Source organism: Oreochromis aureus, linkage group 10 (genome assembly GCF_013358895.1).
Source record: "Oreochromis aureus strain Israel breed Guangdong linkage group 10, ZZ_aureus, whole genome shotgun sequence".
Taxonomy (NCBI): Eukaryota; Metazoa; Chordata; class Actinopteri; order Cichliformes; family Cichlidae; genus Oreochromis; species Oreochromis aureus.
The window spans coordinates 10,922,584-10,943,303 of NC_052951.1; the positions used below are offsets into that span (position 1 = coordinate 10,922,584).

A 20,720-nucleotide genomic window follows, 5' to 3' on the forward strand; every position below is an offset into this window, starting at 1 on the left:
GGTCATCAGAAGAGGGTGGGAGAAAAGGGCTTAGCCAATCAAATGCGATCGTCAGGTGGCGAGTCAGTGTACTCTCCAGACAGTAGAAAATGTTGTGAAATTCGCCTCAGTCACCATCATGCTGACAAGTTAGATCAGTGCAGGAGCACAATGCTATATGTACCAGCTGATTTCAACAGGGGCAGCAAGAACCTCTGAATCCCACATTCATACACTTTTATTGCAGACAAGCTACATTTAAACATTCCTTACATGGAAACAAGCCCAGAAAACAGAGACTCAAACGACATGAAGGTAGCAGGTAGACACACATGGATTACATAATCAGAAAATTATTATTCAGCAAAGCACTCTTAAAAATTATTTATTAATACATGTGATTTTCACAGGACACAGGTTCTCTCTTTAGTCATTAATATTATGTACGTAAGGTCAATATTTTATCCTTCAAGTGAAACAGGTGCTAAAAGCTTCAGCTTGTACAGTGGATTATTCAACTCTATCTTTGTATAAGGAGGAGATGGAGAAGATTTTGTTAGTTTGTAACAGTTGCAATATCAAACCAAAGTGGTACAGGCTCATTTGCACTTTAATGACAAGCACTTCAATTTAAATCTGCCACAAATTTGACGTCAGTTAACAGCTACTACTGTTTGATTTAGTGTTGAAAAATTAATAATTCCTGACTCGTTCAATCTGGATCAACAGACTGAACAGCAAGTGTTGAACAGAAAAGAAGTGTTTAAATTTGGATTCATGATTTCAGTGTAATTCTTTCCATCCCCCCGAGCCTTAGCCTCTTTCACAGATAACTTCTATCACACTCTGCTCCATCGGTGCAGGATCCAGGCAGCGGTGGGCGGCGCTTCCAACGATCTCATCTAGCAGGAAGTGCACGAGATTCTCGTCGGAAACAAAGCGCCACAAGTACATCTGCAGGTAGTGGCAGTCCACCTGGATCTGCTGCAGCCCGTATCGGCCAAAAGTGCGCAGGCGGACGCACTCCAGGAATGTTTTTAAGCTGATTTTGATAATTCCCGTCATCACGGACACCTGAGGAAGCAGAAAGATGTGCAAGTGAAAATGTAAGATTTTTCCTTTTTCATTTTGTTAAATGAGGACCATCTGCAGATCTGCACCCACCTTGTTGAACTCCACTGAGCTAAAGATGTCAATCCTTTCAGAGAACAGCTTGTGTATGTTGCTCAGCAGATTGGTATCCATGGGAGCACTGAAGGTAAACAGAAGACAAGTGCTTAAGAAAATGTGTTTAAAAATAAATTAAAAAAGTTAAAGTGTGATTAAAAATGCCTATGAAACAACTGACATCGTACTTTGAAGTGGTAATATAACACTATATCTATGTGCCTTTTATTTATAATATTTTAATAACCACTCAGTGGTTATTAAAATGTCATTACAATGTAATTTCTTTATGCTGACATTTCCAAAATCACTCACTGTACTCTACCAAAATAAATAAATAAATGAATCAAAATCAAAAACGGGGTGCCAAACATAAGGCCCAAGGTCCAAAATCGGCCTGACAAAGGCTCCAATCTGGCCCACTGACTGGCATAGAAAAATGTGAAGGCAAGCATACATTTTTGAATTTTAATTGTGTTTTCAGAAGTTTTACAGCTTTTCTTACTTATAAAGAGCTTCCCTGTGGCCATTCATAGCAAAGTAAAATAATTAAGAAGGAATTACAGAAAGATTCCTGTTTTTTCACTGTATATTGTATTTTTTACTGTGAGTCAACAAATTTTCAGTTTTATAATTATAGGACAGTATGGTAGGTAATAAGCTACCAGATCTTTCTGTGTAATTTTACACATTTATTTCTTACAGCTTAAGCCCAATGAGTCATGCTGACAGTTTTCTTTCATTAACTGCAGCAGCATTTCTTCATCACGTAGAAAAACCGAGACGTAGTGTTGAAATTACACTTCTTTTTCTTATATTGGGATATATTAGCCATAGGGATTAAATGTTTGGTTAAACTTCCGGGCCACTTACGGTCAAAATAGGCTGCATGTGGCCCACAATATAAACAAGTTTGACATTCCTGATTTAAAATTTGTAGGTAGCTCTGCACCACTGCTACCACTATTATTAACTATTTTAAGGTCAATCTTTGAAAATCCCATTCTCACCACTTGCATGTGTGTGTTTGCAATGCACACTGGATCACATGCTGTGTGGTTAAGAGGACAAAGTTACAAGCCAGAGAGCCATAACTTGTAAACAGGTTGCTGCATGCTTACACACCAGTCAGTTAATTTCTACAGAAATGTTTATCTTCAGATACCGCCGGACATAGACCGTTATGCCCTTGGAGACAAACTCACAGCAGAAAACTGTGTAAATGTTGCAAGTAAACTGCACGAATTCTGCATTTTCACCTTTGACCTAATGCACAGCCTCTGAGCTTGAACACTCCAACCTTTTCCACTGAAAACTCCTGTTTGGGAGTTAGTATTTGTTCTCTATGGAAGTTTGAAATCACAGATGTTCAAGAACATCCAAACGCCGATTGAAAATCTTGAAGGGAAACATTGGACAGATTTATAAAGGCCCTTCTATTGTTTCATTTTCTGCACATTAGACTCTACTTACTCTACTTTTGCGCAATGGTGTAAACCCATGGTGTCCAAACCCAGGCCTCAAGGGCCGGTGTCCTGCAGGTTTTAGATGTGTCCTTGATCCATCACAGCAGATTTAAAAGCTAAATTACCTCCTCAACATGTCTTGAAGTTCTCCAGAGGCCTGCTAATGAACTAATCATTTGATTCAAGTGTGTTGACCCAGGGTGTTATCTAAAACCTGCAGGACACCGGCCCTCAAGGCCTGTAGTTGGCCAAGCCTGGTGTGAACAGAACCAAAAAAAAAACCACGACTGCCACCAGCTGAGCGGTGTGTGTAGAGCTATGGTACCTTGGGGTGTAGCTGGCAGCATAGCGGGCTTGCTGCCTGGAGCTGCTGTAGACAGAGAAAGTCCTTTTGCTGGAGTCGCTGCTGTGTGCTTTCCTCACGCCCTCTTCATACAAGAGACCAACCTATTGTGCAGAAGTTTCATAAAACAGCCCATTCATGTGGGATCATGAGTGCGTGAGGACAGTGGGACAGTTGCAAAAACTCTCACCTGCACATCAATGGATGTGGTGTCCTCTACCACTCTCTTCATGACAGCGCGGACATTTCTTGGCTCGATGGTGTTAACCCAGTCTCTGGTTTCAACGCTTTTTCTTAACATTTGGGAGATAATCAGACCTTGAACCTGAAGCAAAACAAAAATAAAGCAACTAAATAAAAAGGCTGTTTCACTTCTGTGACTTTTAAAGGTTGTTGATAAAAAGCCTACCTTGACATAATGGTTGAGTAGTTTCTGTGCTGCCTCCCTGGCTTCTGCACATAAAGTTGTAACAGGTGTTACGGGACTGTGGTGCTGAGAGAGAGCAAAAAGCACATTCTTGTCATTGTCTTTGGCAGGGTGACTGGCTGATTAGAGAGATCAAACACATAATGACAGCTAACTCTCCTTGTTTTGTGATACCTGTACAAGGAACTGTTCATCTGTGAGAGTAAGTATGTAGGAGATGGTAGAGGTTTCGTAGTCCAAGCAAAGACGAGACAGCAGCAACAGAAGGGCTGGGGGAGTTGAACCTCCTTTGTCTCCGGCGGTCTCACAAAACTGCCGAGAAGACTGGCACACAAACTTGATAAAGCTCACCACCAGGCTCTCACGTACACCCTGGCTGCAGAATTCACCCTAAAAGGGAGGGGAGACACACACAAACCGGTATCACTCGCACAATGTAGAGACAACACGCAGGGTTACAGTAACACATGATGTCACACATTAGTTCAAACTCATATGAAAACTATAAAAGGTAGTTTGGGAGCAAAAAACCCCAGAAAATGTTCACCTTGAAGTACGGCTTGTTGGAGAATGTGATGTCCTTAGCTGTAAAGAGATGCACTGACGCCAGCACCGACTTAATCTGATTGAGAATTGAGGCTGACAGGGAGGAGAGCAGCTCTGGTAGGCTGGTTGGAGCGTCTCTGCCAGAGGCTGGCCCAGCCACAGAAGTGCCAGCCACAGAGAGACGAGGAGTTGCCAGAGCCTGCCTCACGTCTGTCAAGCTGTCCATGTAGAAGCTCTGCAGAGCGGAAAGGTACTGCTTGACTCGCTCCGTTGCCGCCCGTATCACAATCTCCGTCCCCTTGTTTGGCACAGCTGAGCCAGGCAGAAGTTTGGCCACAGCCTGGAGTCTGCGGTGGAAGCGGTCCAGCGCACGTACAAGTAGGGAGTTATCCCCGACCCCTTTCTCCTCTTGTATCCTCCGCTCGACAAGCATGAAATATCGAGCAGCCAGATCATCCACAAAGACATGCAGCTTGCCATTTGCCATCTGAGGAATATTTTTGGATGCCAGCTCACCCTTTTGAGCATGGTTGATAAACAGTTCTTGATAGGACGTGATTACCAAACATAAACTGCTCACAAACTCATTGCAGCCTCTGTCGATGAATTCCAGAATGTCAGTGTTTGATGCGGGGGAAGGCAGAGAGCTGTTTTTGGGAGAGCCATCGGCCGGCGATCCGGGGGCTGTTGTAGACGACAACCCATGCACGGAAGCATCTTTTGTGGCTGAGGTGGACGGGTACGGCCTTATCTCTGCTTCCAGGCCCTGAAGATCTGACTCAAGGCGAGACCGCGCGTGGCTCAGGAATTTATCACAGAGCTCTTCTGCTGGCTCATCCAACTGCAACAGAAGCTCCACACACTCTGATAAATCTTTGGCACTTGACCCACCATCCCTATGATCACAAGAAGAAAAGACAGAAGCAGAAATTTAATGAAACGTGTGATTTTTTTTCCTGAAGTTTGGTCAGTTTTGGCTCACGCATCAGCCTCTTATAAAAGGAAAAGTTTTTGAGTTGGCATCTAAAACTACACTAAAAACTAAAACTAGGTGTGAAAGCACATCCTAGTCAACTTAAATAAAACTACACTATTTAAACTAGACTTTGGAAAAAAAAAACTTACTGAAACAGTATAAAACAAAACTACCCAAAATAAAACAAAACAAAGCAAAAATAGTATATATGTATAAAATTTGTCAATAAAACCTCTCTGATGAGGTTGATGTCCATTTGTTTATTGTCTATGAGTCAACTCAATTGCTGTTTTTTTTTATTTTTAATTTTAATATCTATGCAGTTGTGTCAAACATGCTGTTTATGCTAATTAAAATTATTTTTGTTATATATTGTAATAACTAGTCATTGTCACCTGAACTTCTGTCGAAGCTCCTGTGCCAGCTTGTCCATGATGGCGTGACAGTCATCCTGAATTCCCTTGAAGGAGGGCAGGTGGCTGTACTGCTGCAGTACGCAGCGAGCACGGCGGTGGGTGTTCACTGCCTGAGCGTAGGCCTGCAGCTCCAAACATTTATTCAACCTTGCAGGGAGTTCAAACAGAAACTGCAGCTTCCTCAACAGAGTGTGAACACCTGGAGTGAAACATGGTAAGACCCAAAAAAATAAATAAAATACAAATCACAATTAAAAAGTTTCATTCAAATAAACAGTCAGGTTAGGTCTCACCAGAGAGTTTGGTTATCTGCGCATGCTGGTCTTGAAGAGTGCCGCTGATCCGAGCGCTGAACTCTGTGATCGCAGCCATGTTAGCAGACAGACAATCCATTTCATCTTCCATCTTCTTGAAGTCATTCTTCATCTTTCTTATGGTGTCTGGCAGAAGGAAAGAAAAAGGAAGGCTGTTTCAGCTATCCAGGTTTGCACAATTTAATGTCAGCTTACGTTACAGCAGCAGCGTGTGTGTGTGTTTGTGATGTTCCCTTCACCTGTAGCTGATATAAACTTGTTGTAGTTTTCATACACCAGGGTCTGCATGTCGCTGTCCAAAGAGCGGATCTGCCTGACCATACAGGTCTCCTGGTCCATCAGCTCCGTGAGAGAGCACTCCCTCCTGAGCTGGATTTGGATATTTAAAAAAAGAAGTTACTGTACATATGCTTAGTGGTCATTTGTGTCTTCTATATATAGTGTGATGTAGTATTAGCACTGGTTCATTTCTCACTGTTTGGCAAAGACAGGAGCAGATTTGTGTTTTAAAATTCACAGCCATCTACATCTTTACTTGTAGTGACATTACAACTGGGACAAATGAAGGAAGTACTCTGGTGTTTTCTTCAGTTCATGTAACATCACTGCAATCTGCACTGTGCACTGTGTATAGTATTGTCGATTTCAGCATTTCATGTTCTATTATCTGGCATCAAGCTTACGCTAAAATTCTGAAGCAGTCCAGCTTTGTGAGCCACTGAACGGATTACAATGACAATAGCAGTTTCGCACCTTGTTGAGATAGAGCTCCGGGTCAAAATGAGGCCCATTGATGTCGCAGGGATCCAGGGACTCCGGCTGCTCCGGGGCCTTTCCTTCCTCATTCAGCCCGTAGTACAGCTTCAACATGCCGTGCACTCTCCGCCTCCTTCCCGGGTCCTCAGCCACTGGCACCGAGCCCTCGTCCATAATGAACGGCGGCCAGCTGTGAAACGTTTAAAGTAAAATAACGATAAACAAAGGCGACGACAAACCAGCTGACAGGAGACAAACGACAGCCTCTAGCTGGGAAACGGCAACACAAAGCTCCTGTGTGACCGCTGTGTGTTTAGCCTCGCTGCCAACTGGAAACAACAAAATCATTCAGGATAAATATTCAGAAAATGTCATATTTTCTCTGAGGCAGAAGCAGCTAGGTGGAAGCGGTGTTGTTTCCGGGTTTCTAGCCTATCCGGTGTTACGTCGCCCACCAGTGCACGTAATCTAAACAGCCAATTAGAGCAGTTTCTCTTTGTTGATCTTTTTATTCACTATAGGCTTCAAAATTTATGTATTTTATGTAAGAATGTATGTTTTTGGCAAAGTATAGACAGAGACAAAGCTCATAATTGTTCAGGTAAGTGTTCTAGTTATGCGCACAACTGCGCATGTCCTAATTGGCACGTAACGCCCTATTAAAGTGCTTAGATTGAAGGATTCTTCCATTTTGGGGGGTTGTAGGGAAAAATTAAATGACACCAAAATGGATTAAATGTGTATGATAATCTGTGATCATAGCAAATCCTACAATGTTGAAATCAAGAAAAAACACAAAGAAATGCTCATCCCTTGAGTGATCAGAGGAAAAAAAACACTTTTATTATAAGATTTAAAATGTGACAAAAGTCTATATTTTATCATGAACATAAAAATCATAGAGGAATAATAATCTGGGATATAGTTCAGGTATTTGAAAATCATTTGTGAAAGCAGAAAATCAGAGGTTTTAGGTGCATGTTAAATCATTTCCACAGGAGCACTCACCAAGCTTTCTACATATATATCAACTCTTATCATACCTGCCATATATTAAAACATAAACATTTAACAATGAACTTATTTCCCCAAACAATTTGAAATGGATCTAGCTAAGATGGCACCTCAGTTAAGAAATTGTTGGCTCGACTCTAACATTATTCTACAACTGCAAGTGTTTAAGTAAAACAAAATGCCACAGAAATACTGATGAGAAGTTTGCATGAAGTTATGTTATTAAATCATATGCAGAATAACATAGTGGTTAAAATATGGCTTTAGTACACTTAAGCAGCAGGTAGCAGACTGAGGAAGGAATATTTGATGACAGGTATGTTCAGAAAAACGGGGCCACTTTCCATCATCTCATAATTTTAATGAAGGCCGAGCTGACAACCGAGAGGAATTACAGTACACTGTTCAACATCCGCCATCCAGTTACTCAAATATACTCACATCACATAACATAAAGGAAATACATCATTTTAAACCATAGCAATACCACAACTGTCCATTTTCTGGTTTCAATGCACGAAAACAGTAATTTAGACGCCAACCCAGTAGAAACAAAAAAGGCACTTTAAGCTTCTGTAAAGTGTTTGAGACCTATTTCTTCATTCACATATACAAACAAAGTACATGAAAACAAACCAAAAGAAAGTAAAAGTGTTCTCTCATATAAGCTAACAAACAATACAAAACAAATCTCCTGCTGTAAAATGTTTAGAAACAGTGTATTAGTATTAACAAGTGCAGCATCACATGATGTGTAGACTGTCGGAATGCCTATTCTACAACGTGACATGCATAGTGTTTGTTGGCAACAACATACTGAGCTGCTGGCGTTAGTATACAGACAGCAGCTGATACACAAGTTGAAGCATAGAAAAGTAAGGACATTCTGCCGTTTGCATGCTGAGGAAAATCGAGAAGAATAGACCGCATGTGCCGCCACATCTCCAACGAGGGCACGTGTTCAAGTGGAAGGCGCTATTACAGAGATGTGGAGACAGAAACTGCCTCCCTTAGCATTAGTGTGGGGTTCAGAGTGACACCCGGGGGACTCTGCCAAGTGCTGGAGGCTAAAATCTGTCTCTGCAGCGTTAAGGTAGCATACACTTGGTTGCAGCATGTCAGACAGGCTTGCTTTGGTGGAAAGACTTAAGATTTTCAACAGTGTGGCCACAACTTGGTCCTTGTTTTGTGTTCAGAACACACAGTCGCTCTCTAGTGACAACCGGGTCAACAGATTGGTTAGCTTTTGGAGATAAAGTGAAGCGGAAATTGTTTTAATGATATATAAATCTAATAATCAAGTAATGAAATTCTTTGCATTGGTAAATGAATCGTCGTAAAGCTGAAAACGAGGCCTTTTTTCCCCAATGATGTCAACAGTGACCGTGTTTGCAGAAAAACAACACTGTTAGTTTCTTTAATGTCTACACTTTCAATTTACCTTCTGTCATGTCAGAAGTTGCACAAGAACAGTATTGCATCAGTTTTCTTGCTCATCAGGTCCAACAGTCAGGTTAGACTGTGTGCCGACAGATCGCTTGTACTAATCGTCCATGCTTTGAAATTTAACATTTGAATACAAGCATGGTGCGGCAGTGCTGGATGATCTTTAGATGAATATATTTTTTCCTACACAGGTTCTACAGTTTTATAGCTTTAATTCAATTCTTTTATTAGTGCAAATCCATTTAAACACTTGATACTGTGACCACAGAACTGCAGCTTCTTTAACAAGAAGTTTTAAAACTCACATTTTTAAAGCAGGTCATCGTGCCACCTCTTTCAAACTAGCTGCAGATATCGCTTAATATTGACTTTGTCAAAAACTCCTGTACTTACAAAAGTCCTCCACAACATAGCCAATGTGCTCCCATAAGGATTGTTTATGGTCAGGATAGCCGGACGCGACACGTTTCTACTTTTTCTGAAGTGGCTTCACCCTTTGTAGAGATCAAGGCACTGGCAGTTTGAAAAAAGCAGAATAGCGGAAATGCACCCTTAGATAGTCCCCTGAAAAATGTTTGTCATGCTGACTGTTGCCGTTTGTGGTATCGTTTAAAGTCTGAGGTGGAGTTACGAAAGCTTTAAATATTCTTAATGCTCAATCCCCGATAAGATGAGTAGAGGTAATGCAGTGGTTATACTCATTTGAGGTGCAACATGTTTGAATAATAGCAGTAAATCCGCTTCCAGAGCGCTGCAGAAAGGTCAAAAACAGTTATTGACTGGAGTCACTGTTTGAGGATTATTATAAGGCTTGTCTCACACTTATTCATCATATGATCTTTACAATAGGCTGTTTAAGGAACACCCACTTCAGTTGAACCTTGGAAGCATAGCTGCTAGATCTTTTTTCACATTACTGTACTCGCTTAATGTACACAACTTCAGAAGATAAATATTGTCACTCACACTTGGATTGCTGTCATTTGGTCCTTTACATGTTCATATATTAGCAGATAAATGTCTCAAGCTCAAAGTACATCTCTCCATTTTTTTTGTTTTAAATCTCAGTGTAAAATGTTCAGATTTGGTCTCTGAGAGGATCAGGTCAGATCTGATGGGCGACTTTAACCCTGCTCCAGACTCTCTGTTTGCACTGCAGAGTAGGACACTGCAGACGCCTGTCGGGCGAAGAAAGACGCGGCTCTCTTGGGCTTCAAGCGTTTGATTTCTTTTCCTAAAAAACAAAAAACAAAAATGAACAAATGCTGAAAAAAAAAAAAAAAATCTCTGATACTGTGAAACGGCACAGAAGGAGCTACCTCCAGAAAGGATAACCCTGCTGTTAAACAAGTTTGGCCCTCACCGTCATCGACGTAGCTGATGGTGTTAAGCGATTGGACTCTGCTGCACACAACGCTGCCTTGCCTGTGCAGCATCCCGCGCCTTCCGCCACGCCCATTCTTGCTCCTTTCTTCCTGTCCGCCGGGCTGCTGTGACAAACTCACCTCGCCGTCCATCTCGGCTGCAGCTGCCCCCTCGGACGCAGACTTAAGCTCCACGCAGAACTCGATGAAGCCGCTCATGAGCTCCGCCTTGTTGGAGGGGACAAAAAAAAAAAATTCAGTGTAAATTCAATGAATAGTTTATATAATCGCCACACGTAAAATACAAATTCTTTTTTACACTAATTAATTAATAAAAAATGAACAGTACTCATTCATACGTGATTATTTTTGAGCTTTTATGTATAACATCTTGACATATGTTTGACTAAGACACTTTTCAATATCAAATAACTAAAGACCCAACATAAAATACTCACAACATATATGAAATGCAAATGCACACTAAAAACGATACAAGGCTAAAAAACACTTTAAACAAAATAAATATGGTCTTGTGTGGCATCATCCTTTGTGGCACATACTAGATGACCCTCACACAGTCCCCATGACTCGAGAGCCTCCTTGAGGGCTCTGGCTAACATTTCCCCTGCATGGTCATCAGGAAGACAGCACGTCTGCAAACACTGACTGCAGTGTGTCTGGTCTCGGGTGAAGTGCACTGTGCATACATTTGATGCTGCAGTGTAGCATGCTACATTGTAGATTTCCTCCAATGTTTTGGCCCGACACTCATAATATAAATGAGGCAACTGGACTTGCGTGAAGTGTTTTCGGCTGGACATGTCAAGTGTTTTGACCAATTTAGAAATCCCTGTTTCTCGACATTCTAAGTTAGGACCGTGTCTTTATAGATAAAAGCTGCAATAGCTGCTATTATCTCCTTCCATCTTTGTGAGTCTATTATATGGCGCGCCGAGGGTAAAGGCTGTTCTAACACTTGACTCTGTTGTATTTTGAGCACCTAACGGTTCTTTTTTTGCTTCTCATTCGTGAACCCTCTCCATACTCTTTCATGTGATCCTTGCGTAGGTGCTAGAACAGGTTTGTTGTGTCAGAATCTGTGGTGGGGACTGGTTTGTGGTATAATTTTGCAAAGTATAGTTTTCTGGTTCATATCAGACTTTTTACAACACAACTATATATATGCTACAGAAGTAGCCCCTTGTTTAGGAACAAGTTCTTTGATTTGTTTTGCAGTAAACAGTGTGTGTGTGACAGCACAAAATAAACGACGATATAATATGAAACAACAGGCATTTTAATTCCATCTTCCGATATATTTCGTCATATCCTACAGCCCTACTAAGGCTTAGAGCCTGGTGATTATGGTAATAATGCTTTTACTATTAGGTAACAACTTTTTGGTGCCACGTTTACCGAATGAGGATGATACACCTGAAGCACAAAAATGACTTGATATTTTTTAGGCTTCAGCACCTATATCAATTGTAACACTCATCTAAACACAAATATGCACAGCTGCTTCATTCAATCCTGGAAATCTCACAAACAGCAGGTGCTCTTGAGAAGTGACTGCATCTTTTGTCCAAGTTGAAAACATCTCATTTGAAAGTGCGTCAGAGGACTACAGCTGACAGCCATAAGACATGCTTGAATAGAGCAAAGAAAGTGGAGATATTCACACCATATTATTTTTTTTAATTTCATAAAAAGTTTTCAAACAGCTGGCGTCAATAGTTGAGTACTGAGGGTAGTGGATAGAGGCTTTCTCCAAATGGGCGTAGGCCTCTCCCTTAAAGATAGGGTGAGGAGTTCAGGGCTCAGAGTTGAGCTGCTACTCCACTGTATCAAAAGGAGCCAGCTAACAAGGATGTCTACAGGAAACTGAGATGTTCTGAGCATGTCCTACCAAGAAGATTCCCCAAAGCCTGGGAATCCCTCAGTGTTTCCCTTGGGTGAGCTGAAGGAGTAAGTAAAGTAAAGTAAAGTAAAATTTTATTTATATAGCACCTTTCAAGATAAAATCACAAAGTGCTTTACAGAGGCAGAGAACAGACATTAAAATCCAAAACAAAACAAAATTAACCAAAAGCAAGTTTAAACAGATAGTCATGTCTTTTAAAAAGCAGTTAAAAACCCGAGTCCACAGATCTCAAACTCAAAGGGAGCGAGTTCCAGAGTCTGGGAGCCACTGATACAAACGCTCTGTCACCTTTTGTTTTTAACCTTGTATGCGGGACAACCAGCAACCCTGGTCACAAGACCTCAGGGACCTGCTGGGGTGATAAGAAAGAAGAAGATCACTTAAGTAAGTTGGAGCTACACTGTGCAGGGCCCTATAAGTCATGATTATGACCTTAAATTGGACCCTGAACTTGACAGGGAGCCAGTGCAGCTGAATCAGCAGGGGAGTGGCATGGGAGTGTTTGTGATGCTTTGTCAGAAGCCTAGCAGCAGCATTCTGAATGCCCTGCAGTCAAGGAGGTAGTGAGGGGAACACAAAGGAGGTTTGGACTTCTCTGCTAAGGCTGCTGCCACAATGCCCCAGCCCTGGATGAGCGGATGGACGGATGGATGGAAAAAGTTTCTTACCTGTTTTGAGTAGATCTTTAGCAACTTGTTGACAGGAGTGCCGTCTTCATCTCCATCAAACTCCAGCCACAGGATGTGTGAATCCCCCTCCTCCTCCGGGTAGCTGTGGTCCCAGGAGAGCTCACTGAAGCGCAGGCCAAGCAGCACGTGCTGCGGGAAAACATTTCCATAACAGGAACAGAATCGCAGAGTGAGAACCACGGCATGTGCAGCTGCTGTTTTACTAAAGGTGTGAAGCAATGCTCACCTTCTCTTTGACATCCATCACATAAACACCTTCCAGGCAGATCCCAATGTTGACAGCTTTACGTTTTCCCCTTTGCAGGATCCCCTGCGCTGGTTTGTCAATCTCCCCAAAGAAGAAAGCACACCTGTTTTCACATTTAAAATTAATCATTTGCCTTCTGTGGAAAAATACAATTCAAAAATGTGTCATTATGCTAATTCATACCCATAATAAGGCAGCGTGTGACACGTGTTGAGGTACTGGTGTAGGAGCTGCGTGGGCTCGGGAGAGCTTCCAGCAGATGTGCAGATCTTACTGTACTCCTTAAAAAGGTTCTGCTCCAGCCCGACCTGACGGCTTGACTTCCCTCGCAAAGTAGAGAACAAGCCTCCGCTCCCCATGGTGACATGTGCAGGCAGATAAGAAGACAGCTTCTTCTCCCTGTGGAAAACAGAGGACAGAGGTTTGCATCAGATCTGTGAAGTATTTCCTCTCGTCTGCTCCTCTTTCCTAATTTACCCAACTGTCAATCTTTCTTCCTTTCATGTTTGTCTCATTTAAATGTTCTTCGCAGCGCGTCTTACTGTGACTTTTTGTGAGACCAAAGGACAAAATGCACTCATCTCCCAATTAAATTGTTTAGAGTGTAGCTCTAGTTTTTGACCTTTCCTCCTTTAATGCTACCACTCACATTCTTAGATAAACACGCTCCTTAAGTGCGAGAGAACTACTTACTTTACAGAATCTATTTCATATAATTATGTAGAAATCTTCTGATGACAGCAGCTATATTTAAAATAACCCATAAACACGCTTCAAAGAATTGCCCAGCTTTGTCTCGTCATCGGCCATCATAGGAATCTATTTTATTCTACTTTGGACAGTTAATGTTTTTAAACTAGTTGAGGTGCAGCATTATTGTTTATGTTCATGCAGTAAGAACATCAGATTATCTTTCGCAGTATAATACTTATGGATCAGTCAGTAAATTGCTTTGAAACAGCAGGGAGGAAGTTCAGACAGCAGATAAAAACACAGAGTAGGATTTTGCAACACCATAAGCAAAGACTTCCTTAAAAAGTCTATAAATATGCATGTTTTTGTGTAGCTGTGGGTGCCTGTAAGATTCTTCTAAGAGTAGGTTACACTAATAATAATGATAATACACCTAATGCTGCATTGTATGTACAGTGTCAATTTTTAGTACTTGCAGTGGCTCTTAGACAACCTGACAGAGAAGAAACCTATGATGAATGTTGTCATTAGAAATGCCTTATCCCACCTGCACACCAACAAGTACTTAGAAATACACTGCAGTGTTCAGGCAACTGTTAATAAAAAAAAAATGGACTACTGACCTTTTTCACAATATCTGTGTACCTTTTACAGGACTGTATCACATCGTCATAGACTGTAGTGAAGCATTAAAAGCTACTCCATCTATCAGATCCCTAATTGAGGAATATGGAGGCTGTGGGAAATGGTTTGGGTGGTGCTTTTTTTCATTGTTTATTTTTTCTACTACATTAGGCTGTGCTGTAGAAAGGCATCCTCTCCAAGTCTGACAGATTTATGAAAGGCAGAACCACCATTTATTTATAAATAAATGGAAGAGAGATACTGTTTCATTTTGCACAAACTGCAAAGTCTGTGTGAACGTGTATGAGCACATTCTCTAAGTGCAAGAGTAAACAAACAGAGCAGAATACTGGGAAAAACTTAGTCAGATTAAGCAAGGATTACTTTTCTGAAATGGCACGCAACTGGCTCACTTTCACAGATATATATATTAACTTCACTGACTCTGCAGTTTCCTTCTCTTCCATCTATGCTTTAAGATATGCTCTTCAATAAAAAAAGAATCCCACTAAATTACCAACGCCTTAAACAAAAAATTATTTTAAATACTTTAGGTGGAGGGTACATAATGTGAATAAGGACAGCGGTCCCCAACCCCGGGCCTCGGACCGGTACCGGGCCGCGAGAGTTGAGGCTCAGGTGTGAAATGTATGGTTTTCAGGGTTTTTATCGGTTTTCAGCGTTATTTTGTTATCGTTTTTATCGTTAACTCGGTTTTCCTGGGTCTTTTCACGTGTGTTATGAATAAATCTTCTTTTTTTTGGTACCGGTACTAGTTTTATTTTGTTGTATTTATCCGCAACACCTTAAAGGCCGGTCCGTGAAAATATTGTCGGGCATAAACCGGTCCGTGAGGCAAAAAAGGTTGGGGACCGCTGAATAAGGGAATGACTGAATGTTGCCAGACCACTAACAAAACACATAAAATAAACATCAGTAGGGTCTGGGGACCGATTTCTTCCTTTTCTATTATGTATGGAGGAAGATATAAGTGAAGTAGAAAGAAGCAAGACTTAAGACATATTGGCCAATACTTTTTTCTTTCAGGCACATGAAACATAAACAAATTCCCCCTAACATCATCATGTGTAGTTATTTATGAGCAGTTGCTTCTCACCTTATAGTTGTAGTAAACTGTTTGCTGTCCAGACTAGTTCCCTCATCGAGAGCAATAGACAAAGCTCCAAGACTAGTCCAATGCTCAGGGTCGCAGGGGTATCGACCGGTGAGGATGTTGCTCCTGGCTTCCTCATAAAGAAGTCGCAACACTCCTTCCTCTTGTATCTGCACAGGAGTGAGACAGTAACTCCCAGTAAGCACATTAAATTTAAAATTGAAAAAGAGTTTTGTCTAGTTAAGTCAAAATCTGTATTTCATTTTGCTTTGTTTGATTTGATTTGACATATTTCACAATAAAAATCATTAATATTAAAAGCAGCAAATTAAAGTCAACTTTAATTTGCTGCTATGTGTGTAACACAAGGAAACACTGTTAGTTCCACGAGCCATGTGAAGTCAATAAATTAGACAAAATCTTCAGAAAAATGAAATGCAGGCCTCTGTTACCCCTGGAGTATAACACCGTTTTCACCATTCTAAGATTAGTGAAAGTTGTAGCAGAGTTAAGAATACCTGCAGCTCTTTAGATTTCGGATAAAACACACTGCGTCTGTACTGGAGACATGGTTCATCTGTAAAAAGGCAGAGGACAATCATGCTTTACTGTTTGGCGAAGTATTCAAGTCCACATTGGATGACATTCAGCCTCATCATCCAGTGTGGAGGAGGTAGGGTAGAAAGACAATGCGAGTCCCCTCAAGCCCACTCTGCTGTGGCTCTCAGTCCTGTGGCGTGGGTGGAATTTACTCCACAGGAAAAGTAACAGCTTTTAAGGGATTATACAATACCTGTGTGATACTTTTTATGCTTTATTGGTGGAAAGCTGTCACTGTAGACTAAAAGCACCTGCCACACTGCAAACGTGTGGGCTGATCGTCTCTGAGGGGGAGGTTTTAGGACAAAAAAACAAACAGAAAAAGAAACAAAAAACAGCAGACTGAGTCAGCGCCTCTTACCCCACTTACAACTCATTTAAAATGTGCTGTACTTAACCTTAAGTCTAACACAAGCAGTAACTAACAGTAAAAACTTTTGCTATTCTGTTCTGCATAATCCATGCTAAGGGATGCTAATGAATTAGCTCATAAGAACTGCTGTAATCCTAAAAGGATCACATAATCTCTCAAAGAGTGGAATATAACGTCTCTTTTTCTCTTCCTCCAAATGGTTGTTCTATATTCACTTTGATTTTCTACCTGTTTCAGTCGTTTCCTTTCCTGTTCAACAACAGCAGTTCATGTCAATGCCTCCTTTTCCTTGTTTCTCTTTTATCTCATCCAAGCAAACCTGACAGCCCTTTTATCCATTATTTACCTCGAGTAAGCCAGCAACCAGCATTAACTTATAAGTAAGCTAGAAATAAAGAGGAAACAGCTGCAGAAAAAGAAACAAGCTGTTGTCAGCACGCAAAAATGCTTTGTTTGGAGGCAGAAAACCAGGCTGATGACAGAAGTCAGCTTAAGGCAAACAGAGAGTGCCAATTACTAGACTGGACAGATGTTTACGTGCAGCTCATTGCTAAATACAGTGTTTTAGAAACTATAGAATAATATTCTTCGGTCTGTAGAGGATTGCAGCTGTTTAATTATTAGATTTATGGCAACATAAGAGAGCATACTCTGTAAGCAAAAAGCTTTACTTTATCTTATTAGGAAGGATTTACAAGAATAATCTACCACTCAGCAGCAGAAGCCATTATCTTTCCTTTCATCTCTTTGTACACTGCAACCACCCTTTTCCTGTATGAAGTTCCTCTCATGCTTTCATTACAGAAACTAGATTTCTTGCATTGACAGCTTTTCTTTAGTCCAGTGTTTGGTGGCGCACGCAAGTCAAAACTCTGACCTTGTGAAATGTCTTCCTCTGAAGCCTCGGTAAAGCGATAAAGCAAGTCGTGCCACTGCCGACACAACTTGTATGGTTGATGCCTTGTCTTTAACTGCAGTTCTGAAGATAGGGAGTGAGGAAAAAAGTTATACAGCAATATGTTTTACTCATATCAAGTAATATCACATATTACAGTTAAGTGATAGAAATATGAGGGGGGGAAAGAGTTCTAACCGAGCAGTGGAGAGCAAAGCCAGAAGGCAAAAACATCCTGTACAGACTCAGGAATATGGAGAGCTTCACGAACGTTGCGGCCCAGCTCTTGCACGGTGACAGTGCCGAGCCCTTCTAGAGTTAAGTGTACTGCACTGTCACCAAACAAGTATATAAGCACATCTTGAGCTGTGTGAAAAAACATAATTTTAAAAAAAGCAAAAAGATTAATAACAAAAACAATAATAATAGATTAACTACTTTGGGGGGTTTTTGCATGATAAAATAATCTAGGTGAGACTGTTTGGCATCATACCACGGGATAGTGTTGCAGAAGAAGCCACACTTCCTCTTAGTGAGTGATCATCTGATGAATCTGGAGGAAAACTGCACTCATCTCCTTCCATCTCTAATCTGAAATCAAAACACCAAAAATTCAGACCAGTAACAACACAGACTCAAGACAAGATACTTTAGAGGGAGGAGCAATGCAACCGGAAGGGATGGCTAGAAATGTACCCAAGTGTCTGATGGGTGAGACAAAACAATCACCAGGAGTGAAAACCAAAACAATACTGTAAACTGCACTTGAGGAACACAAACACGTCGCAGTTGAACACAGAAATGGCAACAGAGGCAGCACACCTGCAATATATTAGAGTCCCACTCCCAACCCTAATGGACTCTCAAGTTATTCATCAACAGTATGCTAAAAGGAAATGCCAGCAAAGCGGTGTAGGCGTGTGTGCTGCTTATACTGACATTCTTACACATGTGTGTAATAGCTTGGGAATAGCCACATACTATATATCTCTAAATAAAGCATTACAGCTAAGTAGCCCCTTCAGAGATAACTAGACCAGTAGGAATTCAATTCAATTTAATTATATAGCGCCAAATCACAAGAACAGTCGCCTCAAGGCGCTTTATATTGTAAGGTAGACCCTACAATAACAGGGGGTGTATCTTTATCACTTTATTCCACTTGGTGCTCTTTCTATTATATTTTGTTCAAAACAAAAGTCAGGGTTCAATACATAACCCAGCGCCACCTCGTGTTTTTAACCCGAGAATGATCCTATACAATCACTACATCCCAGTCAGTCGACTGCTGACCTCACCCTGTTCAACTGCAGTGCTCCCTGAGCACCAACATGTAACTGTTATGGTTTTTAACGTGGCTTCGAACATTTCTAGAACAGCCTTCATACCGTTACAGAGAGATAACAAACACGGGCGTCGTTGAAACGGGCAACATCTCGCCGCCCGTGGATAAAACAATAGCTAGCTCCTTAGTTTTAACAGGGCTGCCCCTTACATACCCAAACTCAGCCGGGGATTAAAGGTAGACATTACAGAGAATAACTCAACACACAAAAAGTGAAATGCGTTGACTAACGTTAGCTAACAGGCAGTTGAAAACACCATGCTAGCTAAATTAGCTAGGCATCGGAAATATTACCAACACTGGACGTCACTGCGATCATTTTAGACGTGTTAATGCGCTTCATTTATCTGCCAGTAGGAAACAATTTAGATGCCGAAGCTATCTGGCCCATTGGCTAACTTTGTGTGTGTTTTGTTTAACAGAGTGACCCACTATTAATAGCAAGTGATGAAACTACTATGTTCCAATGTCTCTGTTGTCCACCTACCTGCCAGTTCCTGTAAGTTTCCGTCCACTTGCTTCTCTAGATGGGAGCCTGCTGATTTTGTAAGTACTGTGGCCAAGTACACTGACTAATTAAAAACCCGCTGTTATTGCCCTCACCACAGCTTCCCAGCTACCCTGAACTAGCTCTTCTAGCAGCTGCAACAGTTTCAAATTTTGCGACTCCCGAACGACTTGATTATTCTAAACCGTTCCTCATTATTTGGGTGTGACAGCCAAGCTAGAAGATTTTTCTAACCACAGCAATTCAAATATTTCTAAATTAAACAGTCGCGGAGGACACTGGAAGCGAATATCCATACATGTTCCATCTGGAGGTACTTTGAAAGTTCACTGACTGACACAGAGTGTACACTTTGAAGTCGTTCACATGAGATCGGGTCAAAAATACTTGATCCTCAGAATGACGGGGAAAAAATGAGGCAAACGTCAGAGAGCGCGTCGTTCCGTCACGTGACTGAAACGTAATCGCAGTTGTATTTCAGCAGGCAGCGGATTAATTCTGTTTAAATGTTGACTGTCATTAAATTTACCTGCGAAAAACAGATTACAGCCACGGTAATACAGTCGATTCCACGCAGTCACAGCTTCAGACGTCCTCATGAATCAACTTTGATCTGATACAGTCTCAACCCATGTCTCACAAAGTGGTATTTATTGGATTGCATTTACTCACAGTTTAATATCACCCATTGTATTTTCCCATATTTATAGACTTCTTAAATTGTATATGTTAATATTCTTGGCAGTATATTGACCTGTTATTTAAGTTTAATGCACCATGTCAGGGAGTATTGCCATAATTATGTTATCCTTGCATAATGACAATAAAGAGTCATGAATCTTTTCAACAGATTTAAAAACAGTGACTCTAAATATACACCGACCAGGCATAACATTATGACCACCTGCCTAATGTTGTGTTTGTCACATGTCACCCTTTTGCTGACCCATGGAGGCATGGACTCCACTAGACCCCTGGAGGTGTGTTGTGGTATCTGGCACCCAGATGTTAGCAACAGATCCTTTAAGTCCTGTAAGGTGCGACATGGGGCCTCCATGGATCGAACTTGTTTGTCCTGAACGTCACACAGATGCTCAACTGGACTGAGACCCGGGGACCTGATCAAACCGTATCAAACTCTCTCAAATCCTTACTCTGGCCCAATTTCCCTGCTTCTAATACATCAACTTTGAGGACAAAATGTTCACTTGCTCCCTAATATATCCCACACACTAACTCTTGCCAAGCTGAAGAGATAATCATTTATGTCTGATAGGTGTAAATAACATGATGGAAATACTGCACTTTGTTATGTGCAAAAAAGGCATGTATGTAAACAGTAAAGTGATTTTTTTAAAATAAACTTCCTTGTACAGTTTTAGGGAAATACATTACATTACATATTGGCATGCCTATATAACTTTGTGTTCGAATGATTATCTCTCAGCTTTACCAGTATTCCGTTTTACCAGTCTCAGTATTATTATTTTT

The 20,720-nt window shown here is 41.1% G+C and overlaps 2 protein-coding genes across 2 annotated transcripts; both read right to left on the minus strand.

Moving 5' to 3' along the window:
- Positions 1-199: 199 nt before the first annotated feature.
- Positions 200-9,365, minus strand: vps51 (VPS51 subunit of GARP complex). The gene is made up of 12 exons (XM_031743509.2): positions 9,244-9,365; positions 6,388-6,580; positions 5,874-6,003; positions 5,614-5,760; positions 5,300-5,519; positions 3,930-4,824; positions 3,557-3,772; positions 3,365-3,448; positions 3,146-3,280; positions 2,938-3,059; positions 1,144-1,231; positions 200-1,053 (listed from the first exon to the last, which is right to left on the minus strand). Exons 1-12 carry the CDS (start codon positions 9,276-9,278, stop codon positions 793-795), a joined length of 2,526 nt encoding a protein of 841 aa, XP_031599369.2. The 5' UTR covers positions 9,279-9,365; the 3' UTR covers positions 200-792.
- On the minus strand, positions 7,745-19,650 carry frmd8 (FERM domain containing 8). The gene is made up of 11 exons (XM_031743520.2): positions 19,209-19,650; positions 17,870-17,967; positions 17,575-17,742; positions 17,359-17,460; positions 16,027-16,085; positions 15,512-15,678; positions 13,261-13,476; positions 13,057-13,180; positions 12,810-12,959; positions 10,214-10,442; positions 7,745-10,084 (listed from the first exon to the last, which is right to left on the minus strand). The coding sequence occupies exons 2-11, from the start codon at positions 17,958-17,960 to the stop codon at positions 9,975-9,977; spliced, it is 1,416 nt and encodes a 471-aa protein (XP_031599380.1). The 5' UTR covers positions 17,961-17,967; positions 19,209-19,650; the 3' UTR covers positions 7,745-9,974.
- Positions 19,651-20,720: the final 1,070 nt, after the last annotated feature.